The sequence below is a fragment of the Sarcophilus harrisii genome, chromosome 2 (assembly GCF_902635505.1).
Source record: "Sarcophilus harrisii chromosome 2, mSarHar1.11, whole genome shotgun sequence".
Taxonomy (NCBI): Eukaryota; Metazoa; Chordata; class Mammalia; order Dasyuromorphia; family Dasyuridae; genus Sarcophilus; species Sarcophilus harrisii.
In genome coordinates, this window is record NC_045427.1 from 213,908,793 (window position 1) to 213,927,193 (window position 18,401).

The 18,401-nt window shown below is 43.1% G+C and overlaps 1 protein-coding gene, 1 non-coding gene and 1 pseudogene across 3 annotated transcripts; 1 reads left to right on the forward strand and 2 right to left on the reverse strand.

Moving 5' to 3' along the window:
* Positions 1-1,157: 1,157 nt before the first annotated feature.
* Positions 1,158-5,107, reverse strand: LOC100916204 (annotated as a pseudogene).
* Positions 2,442-2,548, reverse strand: LOC111720312. Its single transcript, XR_002770038.1, has one exon. It is a non-coding gene; the product is annotated as a U6 spliceosomal RNA (small nuclear RNA).
* Positions 5,108-5,705: 598 nt separating the features above from the next.
* Positions 5,706-18,047, forward strand: GTF3C2 (general transcription factor IIIC subunit 2). 2 transcript variants are annotated; one of them, XM_031951360.1, is made up of 19 exons: positions 5,706-6,767; positions 9,014-9,297; positions 9,521-9,878; positions 10,368-10,659; positions 10,869-10,963; positions 11,139-11,216; positions 11,358-11,456; positions 11,996-12,223; positions 12,423-12,534; positions 12,810-12,918; positions 13,689-13,714; positions 13,918-14,047; positions 14,956-15,100; positions 15,203-15,364; positions 15,527-15,614; positions 15,953-16,081; positions 16,550-16,702; positions 16,843-16,950; positions 17,289-18,047. In XM_031951360.1, the coding sequence occupies exons 2-19, from the start codon at positions 9,033-9,035 to the stop codon at positions 17,505-17,507; spliced, it is 2,796 nt and encodes a 931-aa protein (XP_031807220.1). In that variant the 5' UTR covers positions 5,706-6,767; positions 9,014-9,032; the 3' UTR covers positions 17,508-18,047. The 2 variants fall into 2 exon arrangements, with proteins under 2 accessions (XP_031807220.1, XP_012402912.1); XM_012547458.3 differs by having other exon boundaries at positions 5,706-5,867.
* The last annotated feature ends 354 nt before the right edge of the window (positions 18,048-18,401 follow it).

An 18,401-nucleotide genomic window follows, 5' to 3' on the forward strand; every position in this document is an offset into this window, starting at 1 on the left:
GTCTAACACATCTTGGACAGCATGATGTACTGGTCCACTATGATTCTTTTAGTCAAAAGTCCAGTAGTTTACATACCTTTTCCTATCTTTTTTCCATTTCACAAGTAAAGCACATAGACTCTGAGGATGTTACCAAGCAGCAGGTCTTTAAGATTGTTCCTGAGTTGCAATAGATTGGATTTAACCAAGATCAATCAATCCTCTGGTAGTTTATATCTGAATGAGACAACTGTGGTCATTCAATGGTTAACAAGAAAATTATTTAGCTAAAGATATTGCTTCTATCTCAGAGCATTTATTTATCATAAAGGAATCTTTCCAGATTGTTTCTGACATGGTCAGTTGAATCCTGTGGGTTGCTCCTTAGGCACATCCTACAACCTACTTATGCAGTGAATCTTATTGTTGAACTTTTAATTCAATTGTTCTCAGGTAGTAAAGAATCACAAAATCAAATTTCTTGAGATCTAGTTCTGAAACTGAAAAACCATTATGTTCACTGTCCTCATTTGTCTCTTATTTTTCTGTTGTCTTCTGTACAAGCTGCATGAGTGATGGTCAAAGTATGCTAGTATCGAGTGCTAGCTTATTATTTGCAGCATCCTGCTTATTGCCTGAACTGACTGGAGTTCTTTCCAATCTGCGTTTCCACTCCTTTGCTAAGATAGCCAGAGCTAATGTCCATTCATTGTCCTGTATATACCAACAATTTCCTTGGAAAATGTCTAACTCACCTTGATATATCCCAGATATGGATGGCTTGTGTCACTCAGTTCTTAAAGTCTAAACTTTTCAAATACATATGCCAAATGTTTCACTCTTGAATCACAGATTCAGATCCTATATTTTACCAAAAAAAACCCAACCCATGTCTCCCAGTACACATCTTAATGTTGTGTAATGTAGTATAAAAGCAACAATTAACATAATTCAAACGGCTTTAATTTAAACACTTACTACTTAAATATACTCCTATAATATAACTACCCTGAGAAAAGCTGAATTGTTTAAGTTATAGTTTTTACTTAACTTTCATATTCTAGATGAATGTTTATGTTCAAAAATACTGAACATGAAAATTTAAAAACAATAATTATTTCACATTACAGTAGGCATAAATCACAAAAGTGAATTATAAAACTATTAACTCTCATTTTTGTTTTTTTCTTAAAAAAAATATTTTACCAAGAGTCAGTGATGAGAACTACAGACAAATCTTCCATTCTGTTCATTCTCATACATGCATGGTATAGCATAGTATATTAGTATACTATAGTAATTAGAGTAGAGTTCCCTATGCAACATTAAAAAATCATTGAAGTTGCCCTATATAAAACTTCCTTCATCCTCTGCTCAGACTCTTTGACCACCATAGCCTCCTTCATAAGCTCTACTCAGCTTCTGGCTAGCTAGACTACTGTAACTGGACTGTTTGGCATACCTATATCTTTTAGCATTTAGCTACCTTAAGTATCACTGTTTGCTCCTGCTACAAAATTCAAGAAAAGTTCTGTATATCTGTTCTGTATATTTGCTTTGACTTTTGACATAGCTGACATCTTTTTGATATCTTCATGAGTAGCAAATTCAACTCTATTTCTCTAGTCATTCTGCAATCAGATCCATTTCACTGCATATCTGAACAGGGTTCTATAAAGTAATTCTCTCATGTGCACACAATGGCCTGTTGGACTCTAGAAAGTGGACCCACTATCTCCATATCTATGACCAGACATCCCTGAAAAACAGTAATTGAGGTCTCTTACAAATCCATGTAACCCATGATTTTCATTGTAGTAATCTTAGCCTCTATACTCTCTACCATAGGTACCACACTTCATTTTTTCAAACCCGGCTCCTCTAGCAAAATTGTTATAGCTTCTGCTAGTCCTAGGCTTGTCACAAGAATCTGGCCAATGCAGAGCCATAAGTTTTCAAGGAGGATCACAATTAGTAGGAGCTTTTACCCAGCAGCTTTTGAAGATTTCATTGTACATGTACCCAAAGTCCTTGTGTTTATTTAAAGCCTTTTCAGCTATTTCCTGTGAAGCAAACTGCATGAAGGCTTTCCTTGAAAGTCCACTGGCAACCTTATCCCATTTGGTACAATTTCTAACCCTGAAAAAACCTGAATAATTTCTTCCTTGCTACAGTCATATGGGACTTCTTTGAGACATACAAATTGACAGTACCAAGACTATTTGTACTAATATGCTTCAATGCCCAATATGTTTCAACATTCTTTAACTTGACTGTATTTCAACACATCTATGAACCATACATTTTCTGCTTTTTCTTTTGGTGGCAATATGATTTTATATTCTGATTCAAATTCAACAAATACTTTTCTACTTGGTTCATATCTCAGGTATAGATGAAACAAGTGCCTGATGCCCCATTTTGAATTTTGTATTCCAAGAAGTGTTTATCATTGGTTGAACAAAAACGGGGAATGTTTCATGAATTTGCATGTTATCCTTGCACAGGGGCCATGCTATTCTTTTCAGTATCATTCCAGCTTTAGTATATGTGCTGGTGGAGCAAGCACTGTCATTAGATTTCTTAGGAGGACTTGCTGTTGAATTTGTAGTATAGCACCCTTCCTTTGCTTCTGTGTCCCATCTACAAAAAGATGGTCCTGAAACAAGGCTTAGTTTTCCCAAAGCATATCCTATTAGCTTTACATTTATGCTTCATCTTGCAGAGTGCTTCCACAAACTAGTTGAAATCTGGTTAAAATAGGATAAATAAATATCTACTAATTATTTTTCTCTCTTTATCAGCATTTTATCTATCATACCTCTGTGGATATACCTCATTTGTTTCTTCAGGCTGGATTGGTTCTGAGCCTTCTTTAATCAGTTGTATATTTAATGAATGTGGCAAATACTTGCAATGGTGTCTTACCACCAATACACCTCTCTAATTTTTGTAAACAGATTTTATGATTCCAGGCTTATTGCCTTATATAATTCAAAAGCCAGTCCTGTTTCTCTTTTCTAAATCATATTCTTGCCAACCCTCTAAAGATTCTAACACTCTAGTGCTCTAAGTGTTCCAGCTTCATTCCCCAAATGGATATAGTTCCTCTCCAAAAAAGATTACTCACAGGCCATCAACATCCTGTTATAAGATTTCCAACTTTGGTTCTACCTTTAGCTTAGAGTTCTCTTTCTGGCTTACAGATATTCTAGCTTCTGCCCTCTCCACAGATCAGGCTTCTCTATCACAAAATATCTCTTTTTGGTCCAGACTACAGGAGAGCTTTCAGATTTCTGGTTTAAGTGCTCTTCTCATTTCCCTTTCTGTCATATCCCTTTGTTCAATATGGCCTCTGCTCTCCAGACCAACTCCTACCTCTTCTCAGGAGGAATTTTGGAGATTAGTTGCTATTTCCCCCTATTAGAAAATTAAGGCCTTTTAAAATGACGAATGGGTCACATAATTTGGAGTATTAAATGATATCCCAAACCTAATCTTGCAAATCACCCTTTCTCAACTCTTCACACTTCTTTTCAATGATTTTACAATGTCTGTTTTTATGTTCTGGGTCCACTCGTTTGCATCTCAATTTCTTTAACATGACAACATATTTTGATCAAATAAAATCTTATCTGTTTGACAGATTGCTTTAGGATGGTACTGTTCAACAAATTGATAATGCTCAAGTATTAAAGATGAAATATTGTATTATAAGGAAATGCTGTGAGTAACATTTAGAAAATAAAGAGAAAACAAGTGTGCAAATTAGTAATAATATATCAATAGCAACTTGGATCATAAAACAACAATAGATATACCAACAGTGAGATATACATCTAATAAATCAAAAGCTGTTGCAATACACATTATCATTAGAATATGTTTAATGCAATAGAAGCACAGAAACAGGTTCTCTGAATTGCTAAGAAGTTTATAAATGCATTTGATTGCTCGTTAGACCACTAAAAGCAGTACTGAAAAGGAAAAATGCAATTTAAAGTAGCAAAATCAAAAACAAAATATCAAAACCTAAATTAAAGATAGAAACTAAGTAATTTCTTTGAAAAATGCAGAACAAAAAAAGCTTGCCAACTATATAGTCACCACTGCACATGCCTCCATAAAAATAAACCTGTAAAAAAATTTTTTTCAAGCTCCTGATAATAGTGGCAGAAGCTGATTAACTATAGGTTGGCACTGCTGAACAAAGCAGAAGTGATTTTTGCACGATAACGGTCAGTTTACTCCCCTTCTTTTAAACTCTTTAGTTTTTGTGGGATTGGAAAACAGCGACCGACCCCATTGGCCTGCTTCTCGCTTCTGCCTACCTGGGGTAACTTCCTGGAGGTGTTTCTCTCTCGTTCTTTTTGGAGTGCTCATTCAAACACCTAATAAACATATCCCTTAAATATGCAATAAACCCCCAGTTTGTTCTTACAAACCCTTAAGGTAAATTTTAAAGTCTTAGTAATTTAAATCCCCATCTCCTTCTGTTGAGTTTGGGAAGAGGACCCCAAAAGTTTGGGGGTCACAGACCAGTGTCCTGAGGTGTCTCAAGAGAATTTACAGGCTTGAATCCTCTTCTTAGCCAAGGGGCCAAGTTTTATCGTATTTATAATGCCAATTGGAGGGGGCTTCGCTCCCAAAGAAAACAGCAAAGTGCTAAGAGGGAGGAGACAACTTCATCCAGCTTTCCATCACAGACACGCTAAGTCTATGGCCCAAGGTAAGGGCCAGTGAGTGACCAGATCATCCGTCAGCAACGAATTGAAGAATGGGTTATTCAGAATCGGAAGACGGCTGTTCTTAGATCGGGAGTGTGGAAATTCCCTGAGGCAGACTCCAAAACCAGAAGATTTAGGGTTACTGATTTATTGTTAGAACAGAAGTTCCCCCCCCCCAAAAAAAAAAAAAATCAGGGAATTTAAGATCATTGCTCTATCACACCATGCCCGGTTATACATAATAGTCACAATCAGAGATTTTTTTTTTTAATTCTAAACTGTAACAAGTAAAGACAAGGGAGTCTGTAAAGATAACTAACTTTCACGGGCAGAGAAAATGTCAAGAGGTAGGAGGGATGACGGGCTCCCAGGAGGGAGGCTGGAGGAGAAGCAAGTGCCATTAAACCGGGAAATGTGTCTCAGTGCCCCCGGGGCCGTGCATGTGGGATGCTCCCTTCTCCCGCCACCCATCCCCCCGCAGCAGCGCGGTGGGGGTCTCCCCGTTCTCCCTGCCCACTCCGCGTGGGGCCGGCCAGACCCGCCAGCAGGCAAGTCCTTGTGAAGGCTTATCTTTCAGCAGCTACTCCCGCCTTCTAAGGCTTCCTCTGGCTTCTCCCTAAAGCCGAGCCTGGAGCTCCCTTCTGTGCAACTCCCTGCCTCCTCCTGACTTAGTTCTGGCCCTCACAACCGCCATTCCCTGGATCACGGTATCTGGATCGAAAAAACGATCTTAGGGGAGATCTGCTCCATTTAACCAAGTAAAAGGGGAAGAAAAATAAGCACTTGGTACAGATCCCCTGAAAAGTCGAGTAGTGCGCATGCGCAATGCTTCCCCACCCATTCGCCTCCACAAAAGACTACAGCTCCCAGATAACCTTTCAAAAGGAGGCCAAGAGGCAAAGGACAGATAGCCGTATTCCCTAATGGAATCGGTAGGACTCCAGGATACAAGTCACGCTCTTCGGTCTGAGGTTGACTCCACCCCTTTCCTATAACAGCCAAACAAATGTCAGAGCGCCGGGAACGTACGGCAGAACCCGAAGTGCCCCGAGGTATCAGTAACGAGACGTGGCGGCATTCCCTACGTCATCCGTCCGCGACTGAAGCGGTCCAGGCCGCGCCATCTTCGAACTTGGACTTCCGGTCGGGCTTCGGTGGTTGGTGAGTGTATGGCATCAGCCTCCGCGCTGCCCGAGGACAGCGCCTCTTACTCCCCGCCTTCCCCTTGTAGCGGGGGAGTGACGGCTTTCCCCTGCTCTGCTTGCCAGAAATAACGTCGTCCTTTCCCTCTCCCTGCCCCGGCGGCGCCGCCGCTGCCGCCCTCCGCTCCATCAGTAGTAACTCCGCTGCGGCGCGCGCATCCCCACCCTCCGCCCCGGGCGGCCCTGGGGTGCCTCCTCGTGCGGCCCCTGACCCCTGACCCGTGACGCGCCTCCCCTCCCGCGTCCCGCCGGGGCCCGGTCCGACCCGAGGGCTGGCTCGCGGGCCTCGCTCCTCCCTCGGAGCCCGCCAGAGTTCGCGGAGCGCCAGGACCCATCCCTTCCTACCCGCCCTTTTGACAAATGGGGAAACAAGACGTGCCAGGATCCCAGATTGAGGCCTTCAAGGGCATCTGGTCCCGCTTGCTTGTTGTATAGAGGAGGAAACGAAGGCTCAGAAAGGGAAAGTGACTTTTTCTGGAGACCCAAAGCAAGTCGGCTACGGACCCTGCCCTGACTTTCCCCCGTAGCCCCGGGGCTCCTCACCCTCCACCATTTCCTCCGTGGCCATTTGTATGGGATGTACGTGTGTGTGCGCGCATCGGCTTGCGCACATGCGCGCACACACATATATACGGCTCCGAGAGCGATTCATAGATACGTCATTTCACCACGAGCCTCACTGCCCCCATTTTACAGATGAGTACACTATTCTCAAAGCAATAGGAAACCACTGAAGCCCCCTTGAAGTAACGTGACATAACCACATCCGTGCTTTATGCGTATCAGTTTGGCGAGCGGGAAATGGATTCACGTGGGGAGACTGCATACGGGGAGACGGGGTGTCTGTAGTGCGGGCGAGGTGAGGAGGGCCAGGACGAGGGTGCTGGGGTGACTGTGGGGCAGGTAGCTGGTTTTGATAAACTTGGGGGCGGGGCTGACTCTAGGGCCCAGGCTACATCCGGTGCATTACTAACTACGTGGTGCTAGAGGCAAAGACGGAAATGACAGCCACCGCTCGGGTAATGCCCGTTACCTCCCAGCGGCTTTATGTGTGGAATCTGATCCCAGACGTCCCTGAGAGGGAGATGCTATTTATTATGAGCCCCACTTTTACTGTTGAGGAAACCGAGTCAGGTTAAGTGATTTGTCCAAGGTCACACAGCTAGCAAGCTTCTAAAGCCAGGTTTGACCCGGTGTGTTCCCGAGTCCAAACCCATTCTGTGGTCCTCTAGCTGCCTTAATGAAATAGCTCTTGCCCTTAAGAAGTTCACAATCCTGGTAGGCTAGGAAGGGTTTGGGATTGCATGTGCAGGATGTGTGCATACAGGTAACAATATTTACCGAATAAAGGCAGAGTAATTGGGAAAACAATCGGGAAAGGTTTTTGGAAGGAAGTAGTAGTGGAAGTTTGAAGGAAGCTAGGATTTCCGAGAGGCAGAATAAGGAGGGAGAGTATTCCAAGTATGGGAGATAACTGTGCAAAAGCTTGAAGGTAGCGCATCAGTGGGCACATTGTGGCAATATCAGATAGCCTAGTTTGGCTAAAATGTAGTTTACAAGGGGAAGTTGTTGGAATCCTTACAAAGTGCTAAGTCATCAGAATTGATAGAGACAATAGTTATCTAATGTAGCATGGTTCGGCATGGTCCTCCTACAAGGAGATGTTATGGGCCAGAACGTGAAACAAGGTACTAAGTAGAACTGAGGAGACGATGTTTACATCCAGTTTAGCATTGACTTAATCCTACAACAAATAATGGTTTCCCAGGGATATAATGATTGGTGTGTACTCAGTGTACAGCATATAAGCAAGAAGCACTCTGGGAGATAAAGAAGCTCACTCTCGGAGGTGGAGTCTGATTCATTCCATTTTCCACCTTTGTGCTGGCTGGAGGCTGAAGCACAAACCTTTGGATTTGGAGACATTCAGAGGGAGCCCTTAGAACCAAGGAGAGAGATAGGTCTCTATTAAAGCTAACCGGGCCCAAGGAAGGAGACTTGGAAGGAGAAAATAAACATTTGGATTTTATCAGCTGGCTGTGTTTGAAGTGATTATTACGTTGAACTGAAACTAAGTTTGCCTCCAAAAACCTCCCCAAGAAACCTGCTCCCAGAGAGAACCATCATATATAAAAGAAGAACACCACAGGAAGTAATATGTAATCAGGCTGAAAAGATAAGCTGGGGCTAAATTGTGATTTTTAAATGTCAAACATAAGACTATGTATTCTATCCCTAATGCAATAGGTAACCCCTGAAGCTGTTTGAACTAGGGAAGTAATGTGAGGTGGTCTAACCTGTGTTTTATGAGTATCAGTTTAGTGACTAGAAGATGAATTCAAGTGGGCAAGTCGGCATACAGGGAGAGCAGTTAAGTTACCTGTAGTCCAGGTGAGGTGATGAGGGCCAGAATTAGAGTGGAGACCATGAGTTGGCTGTGAGGAACATTTCTATTTTATGTATATTTTTTAGTTAACTTATTTATGTCATAGTCTCCCACAAGTGTATATTTCTTGAGGACAGGGACTACCTCACTTTTGTCTTTGAATCCCCAGATTTTAGCACAATGTTTAGCAAATAGTAGGTGCTATATTTCCTGGCCTGAACCCTCTTGTATGCTTGGTGGACAAATACATTTTGAATATAGGCACAGAAAGGTGCATGGGGTCATCCGTGGTGTTTATAGGAATAAGCAATCAGAACTCTTCCTCTTTGTCATGAACTGGTAGTACCTTCACTCAGAACCCATAAATATCCTTTGGGTGGTGGGGTATTGGCAAATAATAACAAACCTGACATAAATGCCTTCCAAATCCAAGGTCCAGATTGGCAATAGACACTGAGAGCAATGTCATGCTATATCTGTGGAATTCATTCTGGAGTGAAATGTTATTTCACAAAAGTTTTCATAGCTAGATTCTAACTATACTGTGTTAGTCTTTCCCAGAAAAACTGACTGGTCGTAAGTAAAGAAGCATGGCTATAAGAAGTGGAAGGTGGGGGAGAAAGAGAATGTGTAGAGGTAGAATGAAGGTATCAAAGCTAATAGAGTAATCAAAAAGTTGGATTCTTTGGTTGACTTATCATACACAATTATATGTGCAGGTGTAGCCACTGAAGAGTAATGCTGATGGATACCCTAGGGGTCAGCTGTGTTACACTGGGAGGGACCAGCCCCATGGGGGAAACTACTATAACAGAGTCTCCTAGAAAAGAAGTACCTGATCAGCTTGGCGCTGAAGCCCCAACATCTGGGGCTAAGACAGCTTGTGAGGATGATTCCATAATGATGCCTTCAATCTCTCTTGGACTTGAGGATCCATCCAGTAAAGAAAGCCACCCAGATTCTCATCAAGAACTGGAAAGTGTCTCCAAACCCGAAGGGCAAGGTATGGAGCTCCTCCATTTCCTTACCTCAGATTGAAAGACAATTAAATTTAAGACCTCATATAGACATGGAATATGTTCCCCCCCCCCCCCCCCCTTTCCTCTTTGTATCTCATGGAAAGTCTACCTTTCCTGGGCATCAAGGCCTGGGCATGGATGGAGAGGCTCTGAACCTTGGCTCCTTGCCTATACCTTCTTTTTTTTTTTTTTTTTTTTTTTTGGTAGATGCTTCTTCAGGGATTCCAGGGATCTCAAAGGCGAAGGCTCCAAAGACTAGGAGGAAGAAAGGTGTTCGGACCCGAAGAGGCCCAAGGAAGGGTGGAGTGGGCGCTAAGGATGACTCCCTGTCTACCTTACAACAAGGCAACCCTCCACCAGCGACCCTGGGACCTAGTCCCTTGGATCCATCTGGCCCTCCTCCTACTACTATCCCTAAGAAGCGAGGTCGAAAGTCAAAAGCCGAGCTGCTGTTGATGAAATTATCAAAGGGGCTAGAACAGCCTGAACCCCCACCTCCACAAAGTCCCCCTGAGAACCCTGAGGCTACACCAGGGGCACGACCCCGCCGGCGGGCTGCTAGAGTGTGAGGATTGTGGGATTGAGTTGGGAGGAATGATGGGATACAGTAGGAATAATTTGCCTTATGTGGGAAAGGATAATAATAACAGGTAATGTTTACTGTGTGCTAGGCGTTGGGCTAAGCACTTTAAAATTATTATCTCATTTAAAATAGGCTATTTCTGGGTAATATCAGAAGACCAAATAGGATTTGGGTAAGAATTCTGAGTCAGAGATGTCAGACTAAAGGTGGGAATTTAAGGGTTGAGGTTCCCTTTGTTCAGCAAGTATATGACTATCCCCTTATTACTGTCTTGTAACTTCTAACTACGTTCCACTAAAGCTCCCCATGTCTTGATCTGGGTGGAAGCATAGTATCGGTTGTACAGATTGCCCCCTGCCCGTAGCTCTCCTAGCCCTGTTCCTGTCTCTCCCTTCCTCCCTCTTTTGGCTTCTTCCCCCATTGGGGTCTTTGATCCTCTTCCATGACCCCTGACCGGATTCTGTCCCATAGGGCACTTCTATACCTTCAGGAACTGGCTGAGGAGCTCTCCTCAGCACTGCCTGCCCCAGTCTCTTGTCCCGAAAACCCCGAGGTGGGTGGTCAAGCTAAACGTGGTCAAGGCCGTCGGCGGGCAGCCTGGCACGGAGAGGAGGAAGAAGACGATCCGGCCCGGGACGCAGACTTCGTGCTGCAGGCTGAGATCGAGGAAGGGGGAGAGGAGAGCGAAGCCCCGAGTGAGAGTTCTTCCGACCTGGAGCTCACTGCGCTGCGGGGCAGTGGCCTTCGTGGGGCCGCCTCAGGGGTAACCGAGTCAGGGCTATCTGGGTGCCCAAGGGCTGCATGCTCCCAGAAAGATGCTTTCACCAAAAATCATGGGGTTAGGGCAGAGGGCAGCAGGCCGGACAAATAGGGGGCTGGGTGGTTGGTAGGCAGGAAGCTGGGTGGGCCCAGTGAGAAAAGGAGGTTCCTAGGAAATCGAGGCATGTGAAAATATCTCCCTTTATCTTTCAGAAACAGAAACCACAATGCCGGGGACTGGCTCCCAATGGGCTTCCAAATTCTATCATGGCTCCTGTTTGGAAAAGCCTCAGCCTCACCAAGACCCTGTGAGACCCTGAGGATGGCAAGGGGGCAGTATGTAGGAAAGGGAGTATTTTAGAGTGGGAAGTTGAGAGATTTAAAATAGAAAATGGACCACGAGAAAGTAAAGAAAAGCTAACATTTAAGTGAGATTATAATGACAGCAGTGACTGACAGATAACCCCTTTTTTCTCTTTTTAGCCGAGAGCAAAACCATTCACACTGGGAGTTCCCTGAATGGATCCCTTCAGCCTTGAAGTGGCAGTTACTATCTGAAAGGTGAGTCCTACTGGTGTCCTTTAAGCTAAGGAAGTCACCGGAAGAAAAAGAAAGACTAGGAAATTTCAGAAGAATAATGGGAGGATTCAAACCAGTGAGGATATGATGAAGGCTCTCTATGTGCCTTTTGTTTTCCCCTAGTGAAGCAGCATCATACTTGCCTCAGGAGTTGAGGTCTCCTCTTTTTTCTGTGCAACGGGAAGGTCTGCCTGAGGACAGCACTCTCTATAGGATAAATAGGTAAGAAGCTTTAGAGTGCCCATGACATAAAGACTGAAAAGTAGTAAGTAGAATTAGGATGACGATTTGTTCAACTTTTCCTCCTCAGGAAAGGACACTAGGGGTGTGGGTTCCCTGACCACAGTGATCATACATGGTCCCAAGGTTGTAGGAGAGTGTAGTGGTGCAAGGGCCAACATAAGTTAGGGTTTGTTCTTTGAATACTTGGAAAAGCAAACATTTAGTACTTTATATTAGTTCAGAATTCTAAGAACCAGGTCAGATCCTCTCCAGCTATGATAAGATCAAGATTTGTTACTGATGATAGATTAGAACATGGTTAGAATTGGGAAGTAGGAGAAATAAGATGTTGAATGAATGAGTATATATGTTTTATTTTTTAATTTTATGTTAGACAGTTTCATTTCTTAACTAATAATACTAATTTTGATGACCTCAGTTTGAATCAGAACTAGCCCATATCCCTTTCTTCCCTGACTTTTGCAGGATATGTCCAGTTATGTTCTATCTTAAGAACTCAGTCTTGTCTTTTTCTGTAGGTTTAGCTCACTGGCACCCCATCCAGAGCGATGGGATGTGTCCTTCTTCACAGGAGGACCACTCTGGGCACTAGAGTGGTGCCCAGTACCTGAAGGTGCAGTTACTTCACAGTATGTGGCACTATTCTGCAGTCCTAGCATGAATGAAACCCATTCACTGAGCCGGCCTCATGAAGGCCCTGGGCTTCTACAACTCTGGAACCTTGGGACACTGCAGCAAGAAAGCTGGTGAGGTGGGGCTGGGAACCCTGCAAGAGGAGAGCAGACTGGAATGGGGATTGAGTATAGCAGGACTGGGAAAGCTACACAAAACTCTGTTAGAGGGATTGGGGAAGAAGCCTCTCGTAAAAGATAAATTTGTTACATTAAACATGATATAGCTGCAAGAATATTTTCCATTCATTCTCCCTATTTCTTTTTCTTCTAGCCCAAGCAATAAAGCCCACCTTGCCTATGGCATTGCTTGTGATCACGGGTGCATCTGGGACCTCAAGTTCTGCCCTAGTGGAGGCTGGGAGTTGCCTAACACCTCAAGAAAGGTACTTTCTGAATTGTGGGGGAAATAGGGATAGAATTTAGACTCAAAGTTTAGACCTAAGAGGAGTCTAATTTAGATGTCTCCAAGAGAAGCCCTGAGAGTTCCCGGAGTTGGGTAGTAGTAGGCAGTAGAAATGAAAGAAGACTTGGGAGAGTGGTGGTATCTGGATTCTGTGGGAGGCCAGCCAAGAAATAAATATTTTCCAAGAGAGAAATAAAGGCAGAAATGGTAATAGGAGTCTGAACATTTGGCTCTTGCCTTGGCCTTATCCAATAGGCTCCTTTCCTGCCCCGGCTGGGTCTCCTGGCTCTGGCCTGTTCAGATGGGAAAGTGCTACTGCTTAGTCTACCCCACCCTGAAGAACTGCTGGCCCTTCAACCTCAAGGTAAGGGGAACAACAAGGATTTCAGGGCCCTTGGGGAGGTACTAGTCAAAGCACAGGAAACCATGGTTCTTAGTAAGGGCTCACATATTGCCAGTGTTCTTTTATACACTGTTAACTATTCACACATACTAATACATATGTATATATCTCCCACTGTATATATTTTAACTGTCTTAATAATTGGCTGTACATTCTGTGTATGAATATAATCTACTGTCTATTTTCACATTGTCTTCCTTCTCTCACTTATATGGTTAATCAGTTGTGTAAAACATCTACTGGGAAGATATGGCTTCAGAGTGTCTTTCCTTTGTCACATACTGGCTGGGTGACCCTGGACAAGTCACTTCTCAATGCCCAACTTAGCCCAAACAAAAATGGCAAAACAGTTGTCGGTCTACATTGGTGGAAAGAGCTCCTGCTAGGAATTTCCTAAACTGAAAGAATTCATAAATATCTACCAGGGTTGCTGATGCTGAATGGCATGTACTGGGTTCCTGTTCCACGTTTTCTCTAGTTTTCCATTTCCTCCCTCAAACTTTAGGATCCTTCCTGTTGTTCCCTCCTTTTTTTTTTTTTTTTTTTTTTTGCTATTTCACCCTCATGTAAAAGGAGGAGAGGAAGATAAAGGGAAGAAAGGTGCCTAAGTCTTAGCTGAAACAGCTATCAGGAGATAAGCAGGAGATAAGGGATAAAAACAGAGGTTGTAGGTTATGGGGAACTCCAGGGAAGCTCTTATCTCCTTAAATGTTGTCTCTCTTTCTTCACAGATGCTCTCAAACCTCCTATCTATAAGGTGAGTGGGGAAATCTGTTTCTTTCTAGGTGATATTCCATCTGCCGTCAAATCTTCTTTCTTCAATTTGGTCTTTTTGCTATCTGCTGCCTATTTTCTTCTTGACTAAAACCTGCTCTGAATGTCTTCTGATATAGGTGTTACTAAGAATGGGACTTAGTATTCTTCTCATTCTTATTATCCCATTCTTCTTTAACCTTACAGGTACAGTGTGTGGCCTCTCTTCAGGTGGGCTCAGTACAAGCAGGGGAGCCCTCTGAGTGTGGTCAATGTTTCACCCTTGCCTGGATGCCAACTCGGCCCCATCAGCATCTGGCAGCTGGGTTTTATGATGGTGAGTAAGCATAACAATAACTTTTTTTTTTATTAAATTATATTTTATTTTCTCGCTTGTACTCCTTTCTCTCATGTCCCCAAAACTATTTCAGTTTATACTGTGAGTTCATTACCTTTCTTTTGGGAGGTGGGCAGTTATGTTTCATCTTGAAGCCTCTGGAACTTGACTGGTCATTGATTGATAGAAGTTCCTAAGTCTTTAAAGGTTGTTTGTCTTTACAATGATGGTATTATTGTGTAATTGTTCTTCTGTTTCTCTTCCCTTCACTCTGCAACAGTTCATCTCAGTCTTCCCAAATTTTTTAAAAACCATTCCCTTCATAATTTCTTTTATAACACAGTATTCTGTCTCATAAATATAGCATAACTTGTTCAGCTGTTATCAGTTTCTAATTCTCTGCCATCACAAAAAAAAAAAAAGAACTGTTTTGGTTTTGTACATATGAAAGCTTTTCTGCTTTCTTTGACCTCTTTTGGGGTAGTACTGCTAGGTAGTACTACTATCTAGTAATAGTATCTATGGAGTCAAAGTATGTGTATAGTTTAATAGTTTTTGTGTCGTAATTTCATTTTTTTTTCCAGAATACTGATTCCATTTCACAGCTCATCAACAATGCATTAATGTACCTGTTTTTCCACAACATCTCTAGTATTTGTCATTTTCCTTTGCCAATTTTGTGGGTGTGTGAATGGAGCTGTTCTTTTGAGGATGGGGGGGGGGGCAGGCTGAGTAGGTGGTAACTCTGGTGGGAGAATTAAGTGTGGTTACTCAGGATGTCTTACTCTTTTCTAATGGTATTTAAGCTAAGGGAAAGGGTCCAAGGGCCCTGGGATGAAAGATAGTGGTGAGGGATGGGGTCCTAGTCTTTTGCATTGCATTCAGATTAGTATCTGTCTCTACCTTAGGCACAATAGCAATCTGGAACCTCCCCACTACATCATTGTTGCAACGTGTTCGACTCCCAGATGGCTCCTTGAAACTCTATCCCTTTCACTGCCTCCCAGCCCATGACCAAGCTGTGCGTTGCCTTCAGTGGTGCAAAGCTAATAGGTACAGAACAGGGGGAACAAAGGAGAAAGAAGGTGAAGGCTGGCTCAGGTCAACATTCATGGGATCAGTTTAGTGATGCCCCATTTTTCAATCTTTCCATAGTAACTTTCTAGTCTCTGCTGGAAGTGACCGGAAGATCAAATTCTGGGACTTAAGACGACCCTACGAACCTATCAACTGCATCAAACGTTTCTTAAGTACAGAGTTGGCGTGGCTGCTGCCTTACAGTGGAGTTACTGTGGCCCAGGACAACTGCTACGCCTCGTATGTAGAGCACGGAAAAAAAAATAAGGAATTGGGATTAGAGGGGCTAGGTCCAGTGGGGGTGCCAAGGGTACTGGGTGTTTTGGCCAAATGTTATTGAGATCCGAGGGCTGAATCTGATTTCAAACTACGTAAGTATTGACATTCTTCTCTCTCTCAAAGTTATGGGCTTTGTGGAATTCACTACATCGATGCTGGTTTCCTTGGTTTCAAGGCCTATTTTACAGCCCCTCGAAAAGGCACTGTCTGGGTGAGTTTTTTCTTACCTTTTATTACTCAAAGTGTTGGTTCCTAACTTAGGGTCCATGATCTTACTTTTAAAAACATTTTGGTGATTGTATTTTAATTGATTTCCTTAACATATTATGTATTTTATTTCATGCATTTAAAAACACTATTCTGAATAGCTTTCACTAAACTGAAAAAAGAATGCTTGACACAAAAAAGGTTAAAAATTCTTGCTCTCCTTTGTTACCATACAGAGCAAGGAGCAAGATAAATGGCAATCTGTGAGAGGGAAGAAGAGTATGTTGTACATATAATATGCATATAACAATTTAGGACTCTGATGCCCATGTCTCATTGTAGAGTCTCTCAGGCTCAGACTGGCTTGGGGCAGTGGCTGCAGGGGACATGTCGGGGGAGCTCATTGCTGCTGTGCTACCTGACATGGCCCTCAACCCGATGAATGTCAAGCGTCCAGCTGAGCGCAGATTTGTGAGTATCTTGGCATCTGACAGAAATGCCATCCACTGGTTCTCCCAGTCCATTCACTTCTCCAGCCGGTTTGAACAAAAATTAATACAGGCCTTTTTTGTGACTAGTCTTAGTTTGGTGATTTGAAATGTAAAACTCTGGTTTAGTATTTGTATGGCCTTGGGCAGATCATTTATCTTTAGTGTGATGCAGTGGAAATGTGCTAGATTGGGAGGTTTAAATCCCAGTTCTTAACCGCCAGCTTATTCTTCATTTTCAGTTTACCTTCAGTGAGTTTTAGGAGTTTTAGGTTCAGCTCAAACCTATGACCTAAATTGATTCTTTTCACTTTATCTGTATTTTCTTTATTGCTACAGACCTTTCCTACCCTAACCTCAGAGGCCCATGAACCTTACTAGAACTATAATTTGTTTTTCCTTTTTTCCTTATTCTGTCTCTAGTATTTTGAGATGTTAATTCTTTCTACAGCCCATATATAAGGCAGATTTGTTGCCCTACTGGGAGGGTTCTGAAGAACAAGATCATCATGCTGCCTCACCTTTGGTCCCTGGACCTCCCAAGGCCAGAACTTATGCTGAAACAGTTGAACATCACTACCTGCTCTTCAGAGACACAGACCTGGTAAGTTGTGGCCAGTAGATATCCAAAGAATCAGGAAGAGGAGGGGATTCCTGTGGGGTAGGGAATAATTATGAGGCCCCAAAAGGCCCTTAGTATGAAGGCAGTGTCCTAAGACTTAATTTAACACTGCTTAACCATAGCGTGGATTCCAAGATTTGCTTCAAAGGGAACCAGTACTTCGAATGCAAGAAGGAGAAGGACGCTCTCAGCTCTGTTTGGATAGGCTGCAGCTGGAAGCAGTTCACAAGGTATGATCATAGGATCATCAGTTCAGAGATGAAAGGAATTTAGAAGTCATTTAGTCTAAATTCCTAACAAATTGAGGCTCAAAGATGATTTCTCTCTCCTTTTCCACCCTCATCCCTTTTCTCTCTCCCTCCCTCCCCTATAACACACACATACATAATCTCTTTTGCTCTCTTACATTCTTCTGTCCAAATTTTGGTTTCTTATCTTGTTCATGGGGCCTATAGTCAATAATAAGAACAAGTATTTAAATAAGTTAATCTCTCCTGAATCCTTTGCCCATAGTGGTCTGTTCCATACTAATTCAGAAGCCTTTGTACATTTTCTTTCTGTCTCACAGGTACGTTTCAGCCCAAACTTGGATACCTATGGTTGGCTGATTTCTGGGGGCCAGTCAGGACTGGTGAGGGTACATTGTGTTCGTGGCCTTACCTCTCCCTTGGGCCACCGGATGCAGCTGGAGAGCAGAGCCCACTTCAGTGCCATGTTCCGGCCACCTTCCCCACCTCAAGGGCCCAGCTTTCCCTCAACCAACTACCACCTGCTGCCCAACCCATAGTTTATTGAACATGAAGACCTGGGGATTCAGAATTCCTTGATCCTAATGCTACTTAGTAGCTATGTGACATTTACAGCTCTGAGCCAAGCAAATTGGAAACTTCCCCAAATTGCAAACTTACCCACGTCTCACATCTTCGGAATGGTACAGTAGAATTTATAGTCAGAGGACTTAGGTTTGAATGCTGATTCATCCAGTTATGGTGTATGTAATCATGAGAAAATCACTGGGGCCTCAGTTTTCTCATCCATAATATGAAGGAGTTGGACTAGACCTTGGAGGTTCCTTCCAGCTCTAAATCTACAATCCTGTTAGGCTGTAAGGACTAACTCCTCGGGACTCTACAGACTGATCCTGTTCTCCACAATCACTGCCCCCCCTGCTGGCAGGGGGTGTCCAGATGTGAACTCTAGTCTTCTCAGTGAATGCTGCAGAAGCTACCCTATGCAAGACATGGGGTTTGGTGTCAAACTGCTCATATTGAGCCTATTGTACTTGGAGGCAGAACTGAGTAAAGGTGCTGAGTGTTTTGGACTCTTATTTTGTGTGCTTGTGCTTTGAGCAGCTATGATAAAAAAAACCTTCCATGAGCTTCCTCACAGGTTGAATCTGTACCCAGAGCTGTGAGGAATGCAGTTCATACATTTTTTTGGAGGCCTTTAGTGTTAAATCAACAGGACAACCACAAGGGTGGTATTAGCTCACAAAGACCAAACATTGCTACACATACTTTAACAACACGGTGTGGACTATAGGATATCAAGGGCTCGATTACAGAGGATTATATAGAGATGAAGATAGCGTATATACCTTTGTACTTATAACACATAAATAAGCTGTACCAAAATGACTAAGATTTCCTGAGGGAGAAGGAGTAATAGAGACTGATCTGTA